General features: G+C 43.5%; 1 protein-coding gene across 4 annotated transcripts in view; it reads left to right on the top strand.

Annotated features, from left to right (window-relative positions):
- The window catches only part of TMEM255A (transmembrane protein 255A), a 29,522-nt gene that overhangs the window by 12,995 nt on the left and 3,386 nt on the right, over positions 1-13,141 (top strand). The window contains exons 4-9 of one of the 4 annotated variants that reach the window (XR_011150921.1): positions 208-297; positions 2,094-2,156; positions 3,191-3,279; positions 5,917-6,079; positions 7,335-7,478; positions 12,731-12,850. Coding sequence is in view for 2 of the 4 variants with exons in the window: in XM_069015321.1 (XP_068871422.1) it covers positions 208-297; positions 2,094-2,156; positions 3,191-3,279; positions 5,917-6,079; positions 7,335-7,478; positions 9,500-9,658 (708 nt within the window). In the remaining 2 variants the exon portion in view is untranslated. Of the gene's footprint in view, positions 1-207; positions 298-2,093; positions 2,157-3,190; positions 3,280-5,916; positions 6,080-7,334; positions 7,479-9,499; positions 12,188-12,730; positions 12,851-13,141 lie in introns of those variants that run through there. The other 3 variants (XR_011150922.1, XM_069015322.1, XM_069015321.1) reach the window with 3 other exon arrangements.

Below are 13,141 nucleotides of genomic sequence, written 5' to 3'. Positions count from 1 at the left end.
ACAGTGCTCCTACTCCTGCCACTCTGCCAGAGCAGGCGCACAGCCCCACTGCCTTCAGCGAGACCAGGCTGTGCAGCCCGGGCAAACATTTGGGTCATTGATCGCTTGAGGGCTTTTTGACTGTGGTTTACGTATCCTTGTGGAGAGGGCACTAATCACTTGGTTGTGGAGAGGCAGATGATATTTTGCTTTGTTTTCCTTTCTCAGCTGGTTGCATCGATCGTCTTCATCAGCTTTGGTGTCATCGCTGCATTCTGCTGTGCCATAGTAGACGGTGTCTTTGCTGCCAGACACATAGTAAGTGCTTCCAGGAAAACAAAGGTCCTGCAATGCTTTTACTCTAAGAAAACAAGTGATGGTGTCTACAGTCCTGTATCAGGCCACATCAAACCCTGTAAATATATATCATGTGCTGAATGCTGCTTTTAATCATAAGCTTTAGAAAAATGTTATCATTTTTTAAAAAATATTTTAAAATAAGCGAAAAGCACTAAGATCTTAAAGCTTTGCTTTGGGTTTTTTTTTTGGCTCTATGTATTTACTGAGTATCAGAATACTTAAGATGTAATGTGAATTACAACTATTGCCAAGGGACAAAATATGAGCAGTAATGTCTATTTTGTTTTAAATGTAGGCAGACGTAGTTCTTAATGCAGAGTGAATCACTGGATGCTGTAGTAGAATGAAGCAATTTGATACAAAGCTCACTGCAGCAGTACAGTATAAACAGGAAACATTTGCAGTAGGTTCTGTTTCCATTTGGTGACTTAAAAAAATTATGAGCTACTGATGTCATGACCAATCACTAGTACAGTGGGATGTGCAGAAGCTTTAATTATTAGTATAGAAATAAAAAGACACAATTCCATTTCAGCTTTTTGATTGAAATTTCTAACTGAAAACAGATTTTTTTGTCCTCCAACTCTGCAGTTTGATGACTTTTTTTGAAATTTTTGGCAAAAATGGATTAAAAAGACAGATTTAGAGTTCATTTGTATCAGAACAGAAAGGAATTTCAGAAAGTCAGAATTACCCATGAAATGGAAACTCCCTGTGTCAGCTGGCTAGTTATGCTCCTTGTGAAGCTGGCTCTTCTTTCCTGCCCCTGAGTATTCCAGAGGTGGAAAGGTGGCTGGATGACAGGATTTGCTGACAGAGCAAAAATCAGCTCTGCTCAGTTGTGTGATGGGTGTCCATCTGTCTGAACAAAACCAGCAAGTCTGGGCCATCTCTGACCCCTTTTGCAAGGGTGTGACCTCATGGGTTGGGTTGTGGCATGAGCTGGCAACTCCTCCTGGCTGGCTCCTGGGGTGCCTGCGTGTCTGAGGCGACCAGAGCTGAGCAGTTGTGATGACAAAGGCTTTGGTTTCTGCTTCTTGGTGAACAGATGGGCTTTTGGCCTCACTTTACTACCTGACTGTCCAAAAATGTCATCAGCTTGCTGGAGACGTGCTTCTGCCACACCAGCACATAGCATTCTTCCTGCTGCCAGCTGCTGCCACTGCCGTGCCACCCCGAGCTTTGGATCAGACACCTGGAGAGCCAGTCTGGCTGCTCCTGGCAAGGGCTCACGGATGTGGATACACCTCTGGCATTGCTTTCCCTGAGGTTTTGCCTTGGAGATCAAGCTGCCCCAAAGGGAGGCATTAATGCATATTTGCAGGCTGGAACATTGATGATCTTCCAGAGCTTTCCCACAAGACACAGAAGAGCACAGGAAAGACAAATTTGCCAAGAATTAACGAAAAATTGCTATGACTCAGCAAGAAGAACCCTCAGAAACAGGTCAGGCAGATCTGGGATGTGTCTTGCAGGATGAGGAATAAATCCTTTCAGGATGGCCACCATCATCCAAAGAGCCCAGCTGAAGAGACTGCACCTCCCATGCTGGCTGTAACAATTTCATGCCTCCAAGAACCAGGGTTAAACATCACCCAGGGCTCAGGGGGCTGGGGTGGGGGCTGCAGAGCCGTTGCTGTATTGAGGTGCTGGTGTGAGGTAGGGGTCTCTCTAAAGCCTGGTCCGTTTCCCCAGACCCTTTGGGTGGTTTTGGCTTTGCTGCAGGGCTAAGCCTGGTGCTTTTTCTCTGGCAGGATCTGAGGCCGCTGTACGCAGGGCGATGTCAGTACTACTCCAAGAGTACGACCCCACCCGAGGTGAGAGCAGGTTCTGCTGTGTCCTGTGAAGGGACCAGCTTCTTGGTGCAGGTGGAGGAACCTGCTGCCAGGCGGCTGCTCCAGTATCCCAGAGGTCTGCAAAGTGAAGAGGGGGTGGGAGGCTGGGTCTGGGGTGGGAACAGGATGCTGGGTGGAACAGGACTCGGGAGGTGAGTTCCTCCATGTACTGCCTCATTAGTGAAGGAACAGATGGAGAGAAGGGGACCTAGGACAGGAAAATTCACCAGTTTCTCTAGACCTTCAGCTGTGCATTCATTATAGGAGCAGGGTGGTGGGTTAAGATTTCAGACAGTGGTAATTTCTGTGTACATGAGCAAAAAGTACCAGCCTCTGCACCTCTCCTATTGTCTTCTCCAAAGAGAAGCCTCTTGGGGATGGATGATCCTACCACATACTGATAGTGTGTATGGATGTCTTTGTCTGCCTTTGCTGAGCACTGATTGGCTCTCAGAGCTTTCCTCACAAGTCCCTAGGTAGTTTTGAATAACCACTATATACCAAATTAGAATGCCTGCTTGAGGGTACAAGGTACTACACAGGAGCATGGGTGTCGTCCACTCTCTTTTCAGGCCAAAGACTTTCCATATATGTTACCACCCACAGACAGACAATTAACCACTTTGGTCAGTTCTGCACCACTGTGGGAATCTTGTACTCAGTTTGGATCATGCTATTGACAACTCTCTGCTCTCTCTTGCTATGGAATGAAGCGCATTAGTTCAGCAAGGCCTGGCTGCTTGTGAGAGTTGCAAAACCTCCTTCCTCTGCAGACATGTGCTTGTCTGTGAGTTCCCCACAGTGAAAGGAAACACTGGTCTGTTCTAGTCTAGTCCATCTCTGTTCCAGTAATGGAGGACTTTGTAGGAGCAAGATAAGGGAAGAAAAATCTGCCTGAGGCTAATGTGGAGATCACTGAGAAATCTACATGTAGAGCAGGCCAAACAGCAGCAGAAACTGTGTTTGGGGATTGTGTCATTCTGTGCTTTATGTAATTTTTTTCTGTATTCACACAGGCGGTCTGTCACCCACAGCGCCGTGCCCCCTGCACACCGAAAATAAAAACCAATACCTGCTTCTGCTGTGACCTGTACAACTGTGGGAAGTAAGCCAAAAATGCCACTCCTGGCCATGGGAAGGGCAAGCAGTGGTCATGCTCTGTGCAATAGCTTGCAGCTTGTTTGCAGGATAGTATTGGTTAATGGCAGTTGTTGTGGGAAGGCACCTTAAGCTGTGTTTGTTAGCAACAAGGAGTCCCAGACAAAAGCTAACCAAGTAAAGGTGGGTGTGAAATGCAGAAAGGCTATCCCAGCTATGGGTGAACATGCTCTGGGCCAGCGCAGCTGGAAAAATGAAGAGCACAGGAGTTTCCATTACTTTCGTGCTTGGTGTCCTCCTCAGGTTTTCCACCTATTGAGTGTTGCTTGTCTTAACACCTTCCTTCTCTGTTGCCACTGTTTTTTTTCTTTTCTTTTAGAATATTGAAGATGCAAAAAACTGGGACACTGTTCTTCCTCACCTTACCACCATTCCATTCCCCACCCTGCTGACAGGGAGGAGAGTTCACAGGCTGGTGCCATCTGTGTGTTCATAAACCAGTGTCCTCTCTGCCCAGTGAATGTCTTTTGTGGTCACACGGGCTTGGAAGGTGAACCAGCACTGTGCAGTGAGTCAGGTGGTTACCAACCGAGAACCACTGCAGAGTGATCACACCACTGAGATCTGGCTACTGTGCCTAAGCCAGCTTAATTTACAGCATGCACTGCTTATACCTTGTGGAGTGTCCAATGTGTGTCAGCAAGCAATTAATAAATTGATTTTTTTACTGCTGGCTCTTGCCTAGGGCTGTTTCAGGCTTAGCGTTTCTCACAGTACTTAGTTGGGCTGGCCCCCACTTAAATCACTGACTGTGGCTGAGGAAAGCTGCTGTTAGGAGAGGGTGGGTGTTTCCCTGTGCTGAGAAGTGTGATCCCTGGTCTCTGTAGGACTTTGTGTGTGTGACAGAGGGGTGAAGCTCATGGTTTCCTTGAGCAATTCACAGAACACAGTCCCTTTTTACTAGCTGAAGAGAGCAGGACACAGAGAACTGATTGGAATAGAAAAGCTTGAAACTTTTCTGTACTAATTTTTCTTCTGCTTTTGTTGGTTTTTTGATTTTTTTTCCCCAGTCCTGGTTCTGGGACCTGCCCCTGACCCATTTTCTCGTCTCTGATAAAAGATATCAGTTGTTGCTATTTTAATCTTGCTTAGTACCACAAAAACATCCTGCACTGAGGAGGTGCTGGTTCTTTTGGTATCTCAGTAAAAGAGGCATGGACACTCAAGACTGGTTACTGCACATGTAAAGGATGGAAGTAATGGAAAAAGTGACAGCAAACTTGCGTTCCTCCTGATGCTGGGAACCCCGGCTTTGGCAGCATGGGGAAAGCCCCTTCCCGTTGATAAGGACATTCTGAACTACGTGGGATGTTCTCTATGCTGCACCAAGGGTCACTGAGAGAGCTGTGCTCTCACACATCTCCATAGGAACGAGCACTTGCAAACAACACATACAGGTTTTATTGTTAGAGGGTCACAGTGAGAGCTCAGGTTACACAGAGGTCGTGCCAGCCAACGCACAGGTTTTTGTAACCTGTGGTTATGCTCTGCCTCGATTCTGCTTGAAATCCCCATCTTCTCATTGCAATGTCTCCTGCAGTAGCCTGCTAAAATGAAATGTGGGAATAAAAGGGTAAAGAAGGTGAAATTGAGTAATGAGCAAAGAAGGGTGACTCTTGTGAAAGGGGGCAGTTTCCTGCAGGCCTTGTGGAGTCTGCTGGGGAGCTGAACCTGGATCTCCTGCTTCTTGACCTTAAATATGAGCTGCTTCTTCCTGCTTTCCTCAAAGCTCTCATGCACTTTGAGCCTAACCCTGTGTATGAGCTAAGTCATTCATAAGCTCTTGGTACTGTTTGTCCCCGATAAATATGTTTTCTGAAGGGGTATTTGCTATAGGCCACTACATCTGGTAAGTTGTGCTGAAGGCCAGCCTGTTCCCCACCCAGCAGTCAGAGGGAAGTCATTCCTGGAGAATTCTGCTGCAAGACTTCAGCCCACATGTTGCAGGAGTTGCTTTTCCTTTTACAAATAATGACCTAACCAGATTTGACCGAGTTTTCTCTGTCTCTTTTCTGCATGTGGAAAAGGTTCAAAATGTGAGCAGAAAGACGAGGTGCCAGGGTTCCAGGCAGCCCAGGCTGCTGTGGAGCTGTGAGGGGCCGGCAGCTGGAGCGGGGCATGGAGCTGGACCTGCTTTGTGGCCGTACACTGCGGAGCCAGCAGGAGCTGTGCTGTCCTGTGCCCATCCCACCCGGCTGCTCTGTGGCTGTGAGGAGCAACCAGCACTGCCTGGGGGGCAGCTGCTGATCCTCAGGCACAGACTGATTTCCCAGAGTAATTCCAAGACCGGTTTGTCCTTGGTAAGCCTCCAGGACCTCTGTGGAGATTTCAGATGAAAGAAATAACTGGCAGGTTCAGACACAAAGTCATTTGTTTCAGAACAGAGCAAGCCCTTCGTGCAGGGAGATCTTGGATGCCACAAGCATGGAATGTAGGAGGCTTTATCCCCACTCCCTCAGTAGTAAGGTCCAGGTTATCATTGAATTGCAGAATGCATTTTACTGTCCAGCAGTAAAAACTGCTTAGGTTTTATGATATGTAGTGCATTTTTTTTATCATTACTGTTGTTTTTTTCCTAATCTAGCAGAGTAGAGATTTCTGGAGGTTACTATGAATACATTGATGTCAGCAGCTGCCAGGACATTATCCACCTTTACCACTTGCTCTGGTCGGCAACAATTCTGAATATAGTCGGGCTATTCCTGGGGATCATTACAGCAGCAATACTTGGAGGCTTTAAAGACATGGTAAGAGGATATCAATTTCTCTATGCATTAAAAAAAACAAATCAGGTAAATTGCCTTTAAAAATAATCATGAGAACTATTGGTATTTCAATGCAAATAATCTATGCATTACTTCAGTCAGGGTGGAAAGAAGGGCAAGAAATAACGAGAATGAAAAAGTGGAAGTGATTCACTTTTCTGATGTTGTTGTCATCAGCTGAGCACAGTTAGAAAAGATTAGCAGGATTGGAAGATTGTATTTTCAAAAGGAACCTTCACAGAGGCATTGGCAATGCCAGAATTAAAAACAAGCTCTTTCTTGAAAATTGATCTTCCTTTTCATAACATTCACATTCTGCAAGGAAATGTGTGGTGGTTGCTCATTAATTGTTGATTTTATAGTAGCAGTCTGAGCTTTACAGACTGTTTAAGCAGCTGTGTTAGGCTGAAACTCTCCATCTAATTTCTTCATGGTGCAGAACCTGAGAGGATGAACTGGGGATCAAAACCAAACTTCAGATAATGAAAAAAATGCTGTTCTAACAATGTGAGCTTTGAAATACCCCTCACTTAACCAGGCTGCCTGTTACCTTCCATACAGTTTTGTTCTAAATGGCACAAATGAATGGGTAGAACTGAATGTTTAACAGATACATTTGGGCCTTTTTCAGTCTCTTATGACTCATTTGGAATAATACAAAAAAGAGGCACACAGAAAAGAGCATTTGTTGTCCTGGCTATATGTTTTTCTTACAAAGAAATCTTGGGCCCTGCACTAAGGGTATCTTATTTCAGAACTCTGAACTCTTTTCTGACTCACCAATATCTTCACAAATAAAACAGGAGACACATTCCCAACTGTGCATCATAGCCCTTTGAGATTTGATCCACAGCAGAGAGCCTGTAAACCTCTGCAAAAATGTATAGAAATGAACAGCAATTCACAACATGCGCCAAATAACAGAGTAATTGGAATTATTGAATAATTTCTTCTACTTGTGAAGATGTAAATCTGTTTTGTGTGAGTACTGGTGTGCACTGGGTTACTGCCAGCTTGTTCTATGGAATCTGAGAAGAAACAATAAGTGGCTGTGGAATGAAATTACCTTGGAACTTAGCTGCTGCCTGAGAGGGAACTGGATTGCCAGTTGCTAATTCAAAAGAGTTGAAGTCTAAAGACACACAGTGCTCCTTTAAATCATTTCTGCTTTCATTCAGCTGTCAGCTTTCCATGACTGCATTTGCAGCCTCATACACTCTTCTTTTTGTTTTGATAGACTCCTTCCCTTCCTACACTGAACTGCACAGTTGAAAATGCACACCCTTCAGTGACCTACTACTCGAGGCCACAAGTGACATCTTACAACTCCTACTACCACAGCACTCCTCACCTGCCTCCCTACTCCGCTTATGACTTTCAGGTGGGCAACATTACATGTTGTTTTCTTGGTTAGCAGCAACATTAAATCCAGCCAGTCTAGAGGACTCTGGGGGCTTGTCTTCCTGTCATTCGCACAGTTTGATTTTCTTGTTCCTGCAGAAAATACCAAATTTTTTCTCCTAGGCACTGGTCCTTGGCAGTGCTCTCCCTTGCTAAGGCAGTATGTTCCTGAAAGCTGTCCTTGAAGTGAAGGCAAGAGGACCTGCTGCCTGCCTGCCTTCCCATCACTTGCTAGTAGAGATCACATTAAAAATAGGCACTGCCTCTGGCACTGCAGTGTTCTGAGGAGAGAGGCAAAGCCAGGTGTTCAGGTCCTAGATTTTATTAGGCCAGCTACTGTGTCTGAGAGAAATAAATGAGCTTTTGGAAACAAGCTGTTTGAGCTCTTGAAGACACATGATGCCTGAAAAGCTATTTTGTTGCGGTTATTTTCCACATGCTTCAGCTGGCCTAAGAGGGGTCCCTGCAAATATCACCTCTGCTGTAATGCATTCCTTCCTCTTTGAGCTACAGAGCTCTGCTGTTGGAAATGGTGATTTCATGTGAACCTTGCTGTCAACATCAGCTTTCACTTGTTGAAACAGATGAGGACATTTCCTCCTCAGCTCTTCTGCCAGGTGAATGTTAGCACAGGGGTGATGTTAATGAACACATTGCACAACCACCAGGACTGGAGACTTTTTTTTTTATTAACAAGAGTTTAAGAACTTGGACATCAACCAAGGGGTGTGCTCTGTGATAGATACCACGTCCCTCATGTGAGCCATACATTAGAGGTAACGGGAATCTAAACTTTCCTGGGTCTGCTGCTAGTGCCACTAGACAATACTGTTGTCAGGGCTCCTAAATATAATTGAACACTTATGTCAGAATTTCTAGGGTGTATTTATACAGATTTTTGACTCATTTTTGAGATTAATGAAACCTGGGACAGTCACTGGTGTTGTGTAACTTCCTGCAGTTACAAAAATGCCCACTTCAGTGCATGCCAAACCCAGCTCTGCTGCAAAGTCCTTTTCTCAGTGGTTCTAAGCACTGTCTGACCCAGGGTTTGTCAGTGTGGCAGCCCCAGTACCTGCAGAGAGCTCAGCAGGAGTGACTTCCCTGCTTTTTAAATGGAAGTACTGCTGGGCTCTGCTAACACTTAGAGCTCAGCCGGACGGATCAAAGTCTCTGGGTCTCACTGCTGTGAGCACAGGTGTTGGCTTAGGAGCTGGCACAAAAGCTGGGCATAAATTCAAGTAATCTAAATTTAATATAGCCAAGTCCCCCTTTCAGATTAAATTCCAAATCTGAGCCTTGCATATCTTCCAGGGAACTTGGGGCCTGCATGGGAGCATTAGCTGAACCTCTGGCTGTGGAGACTCTCTTGCCTTGAGCCCTACTCTGCTCCAAGCAGTGACTGTACCACCCTGACCCGTCTCCTGTGCCATCCTACAGCACACAGAGCAAGCCCAGCCTTACCTCTCAAATCCCTTCCAAAGGATGCACTCCCTCTGGTGCAAGAATGCTTCCCACTCATTCCACACATTTTTCACAAGAGAAAAACAACACACCAGAATTCCTAGGGAAGTCTGGGCCCTTGCAAAAACCTGGCTTTCACACACAAGCCTAAAATGGCAGACCCAGTTCTCTGGTTTTTGGAGCAGCCCGTTCATTTTTGCTGCTGGCTGGTGTGTGAAACCCAAGATTTGAGAGAAACTCATCAGTTTTCAGTTGTCCAGTCTTTGTGAAATGCAGCAGGCACACAGAAGTGATGAGAATTTTTTTTAAATGTCTTCAATTTTGGATCTAAGGAGCCTCATTTTGCAACACTGTTACTTACAGGCTGTGCTTACCTTGAATGCAACAAGTTATCTGAAGTGGTATTTGTATGTACACGATTCGCAGAGGTGAACCTTGAAACGCTAACTTTGAAACATTTGGTAATGAAATGTCATTTTGATAAAGTCATTTCCATTAGGAAGTGGTTACATTACAGCCTTTGCTGTCTCCCTGCAGCATTCCAGCGTGTTTCCAGCCTCCACTCCCTCTGGCCTCTCTGATGACCCCCAGTCCCTGTCACCATCTCCCAGCTATATGTGGGCCTCTAATGCGCCGCCTCGTTACTCACCGCCGTATTTCCCACCTTTTGAAAAGCCACCACCTTACACACCATAAAGAATGTGGGAAAGAAGAAAAAAAATATTTGCCATTGAAATAATTGTGAACATTTTGTATTTATATTTTACTGTGGGAGGGAGCAGGAGAATACAGAAGATAATTGCAAATAGAAATATTAGACTGGACTGTCCTTTCTTGCGAGACTTATTTCAGAAGTTTAACGATGGTCTGTGACAAAGGGGACAGACTTCTGATGTTGTAATGAGTCAGTGAGTAGCAGGTGACCTAAATTTCACCCTCATTGCTTCATGTAGTCCTTGATTTTTAATAAAGTGATCCAACACAGATGACAGATTCTGGTCTGCCTTACTCCATCTTGTGCCAAGCTGAAGTAAGGGCAGCCAAGATCAATAGTTGCTAGAGATTATCAATCTGTTTGAGGTGAGGTTGCTTGCAGACAGCATGACTTGACACTGGTTTTGTTTGGCCTTTGGGCTCCAGCTGCTGGGATTTTGGGTGGGGGGACACAGGACCTAGCTCACATCACTAGTTGGCCCAACACGCTGGAAAAATTTTGGGGGGAACTATGAGAGTGCCTCAAAATGTAACCCTATTGGAAAGGATAACATCATAGGATAGTCTCATGTATGTGTAACAAAATAATCAGAATATTGCTTTTTTGAGGGGGGGAAAGCTGTTTTTATTTCAGGTTGCTTCTTAAGATAAAAGATGAAATTGAGTAGTCTCTCTCTGAATTCTGTGTAAGTAATGCTGAAGTCAAACAGTTTGGGTGGTTGCACTGCCTAAACTGTCCTTGTATTCCTATAAAGTGCATCAGGAACTGTCTACAAGTCACTGAAACAGTGCAGTGAAAATGTTATTTGTTTGTTTGTTTACTTTTTCTTTGGTTAGGAATTTCTTTTTAAGCTTGTACTTTTAGCTTTTTTAATGGACTGAATCAGCACCCTGAATAAGCACTGTTTTAGTAGTTGTATTATGGGCTGCACATAAGGAATATCCACTGCTAGTTCTCCAAGATGTAAGTCTCACATGGATGAAATTCAACACCCTGTAATATAGGATGAAACTGAGGAATTTGCAATTACTGTTGTGACTTTCATTTAATCTTCAGCTGATGACTGTGCTGATTGATCTAGATTCCAGCAGATTTTGCATGCATCCTGCATAACAAAAGGTCAGCTTTGCTATGTGACACACTGACCTCTAAAGTGTGGTTCTACTCCAAGAAGTGATTTCAGATGACAGTGTTTGGAACTGAGCTGCTCAACCTTAGTGTTCTCAACTGCTTACTTCAGGGATAAAAACAACATTGACATTTTTCTCCTTATTTCCTAAAGATATAATTTCCTTGGCATCAGTTTGTTGACCCTAATCCTCAGTTGCCTACCTTTACTTGGCAACTGATGCAGACAAAAAGGTACCTAAAACTTTTATCTGGCTTTCAGAATCAAAATGGAATACATGCTGGTGCGCTGGGGCAAAGTACAGTTGGATTTTAAACTGTGGCATCTACTTTTAATCTATAAAAAAAATTAAAATGCTGTCAACATGGAAAACAAGCACTGAAGTCTCTGATCTCACTTTTCAAAGTACACCCACACTTTATAATGCTGTTTTTAATCCTATGCATTTGCAAAGCCTTTAGGCTAGACTATGTGTTAACTTTATCATTTCCACTGTCAAATACTAATCAGTATATTAGTTCATTAAGGGATGACACCTTATGCAGAAGCAAGCATGACTTTTCTCCAGTAAGAAGGGAAAATAAACAGCTGGAGAAAGGAATGCAACTCATGGGATTTAAAGCAGTAGTGTATGTAGAACATATCCTGATGGCATTTTGTTTTACTATAGAATGTTGAAGTGCAGCTCCTATGAATTTGCATACTGGAAATAAATTTATATACTGGGGCATTCTCCATTTTATATTACATTTTATTGAATTAATCTTGATAAAGAGATCATGGGCAATTTCAAAACCGACAGTACTTATCTTGACAAAACTCCCCACAAAACTAGAATCAGAAGGGCATGTTAATTTAGCATCAGAAAACATTTTATTGCTGTATCTTTGAAATAAAAGCTAACAGTCCTGTCCCACTTCTGACAAACACTGTACCATTTGTGCCTGTCAACTAAATAGGGCTAGAAGGACTAGGGGACACCACGGGACAGGACTGAATATCCTGAAGAGAACCTAACCTAGTGGCAGAGAAACAATTAGGAGATAATTGTGTCATTGGTTTTGAGTTGAAAAATAGTAACCTTAGGAAATTATCCAAATTCTCTTTTTTTTCTAAGGAATATTTAAGCAAAAATTACATTGCTGCTTTAAATTCACTATAAAAGGACAAGTACATTTTCACATTAAAAAAATTACTGGTGGTATTTTCTGTTGAATTACCTGTTTTGTTCTGCTTGAGTAAAACTTAGCATTTAATGTAACTACAACATTCTGCACTGTATTTGTCATTTCTTATGAGAATGTCAAGTTTGTGACTCATATGTACCCTTTTATTACTTTGCCAAAGTTAAATAAAATTGTGTGACTTTTGTAAACATTTACCAGTTCTATTTTGCATTTTAGCAACCTTCCTGTTTTACAAGCATCTTTAAGATTAGTTTTAAGAAGTGAGTAAAATTTGCATTGAAAAAAAAACCAAAGCAAAAAAAACCCCAACAAACAAAAAACCTCCCATCTCTATTCACTATATTGGAGACATATTTCTACCAGGATTAGCCAAAACCTCCTTAAGTTCTGTTTTTGAAGGCCGCCATGCCCCCACACTTGACAATTCTGCAGTTCTACCCACATAACATAGTGCCCTGACGTCAAGCACTGTAAAGTTATTACTGCTGATTTTTCACTTAACACAGATCTGAATAATCCAACCAGTGGAGTCTAGGTGTCTCCTTTGCTTACTCTGGGCCTAATTCTGTCCTGATGATGTCAGCTGCTCCTTGGTGTCAGCAGAGCGAGGTAGAAGCCCTATGCCAAGGAGATAAAGGCATCTAGAACATAATTCAGTATGTTACTTATTAAATTGCATTCCTTACATGTAATAAGAAGTCTACACAAAGTAAGCGATTATTTCCTGTTGGCCCCAGGTCACCAACAATGGAACTCTTATGAATGAACCAGTCAGCAGCTGGTAAGAAGAGGAGCCCAAACCATGAGTGAGCTGAAAGCACTGCACTGGTCACTATGTACGTTTTACTGGTCACTAGGTATGTTTTTTTTGACTTTGAGCTCATTTGCTATGCCAGCAGTTGGTCAGACTGTTCCACAGGAGCTCTGCCTGTCCTGAGAGTTCCCATCTATCCCATCTATCGCAGCATTCAGCTCACAACACACTGGAGTTGCTGAGCTCATTTGCTTTCTTGGAAAGTGTTCAACAAAACCAATTAAACAGCATCAAAACAAAGAAACAAAACTAAGGCCCAAATAAAAACACCTCTCCCTGTTCCCCCCAACAGTTGGGTTCCCTGCTATTCCCAAAGACCTGGAAAAGGAAGCTA

This window comes from Aphelocoma coerulescens, chromosome 4A (assembly GCF_041296385.1).
Source record: "Aphelocoma coerulescens isolate FSJ_1873_10779 chromosome 4A, UR_Acoe_1.0, whole genome shotgun sequence".
NCBI classification, from domain to species: Eukaryota; Metazoa; Chordata; class Aves; order Passeriformes; family Corvidae; genus Aphelocoma; species Aphelocoma coerulescens.
This window is presented reverse-complemented; position numbering and strand designations above follow the sequence as displayed.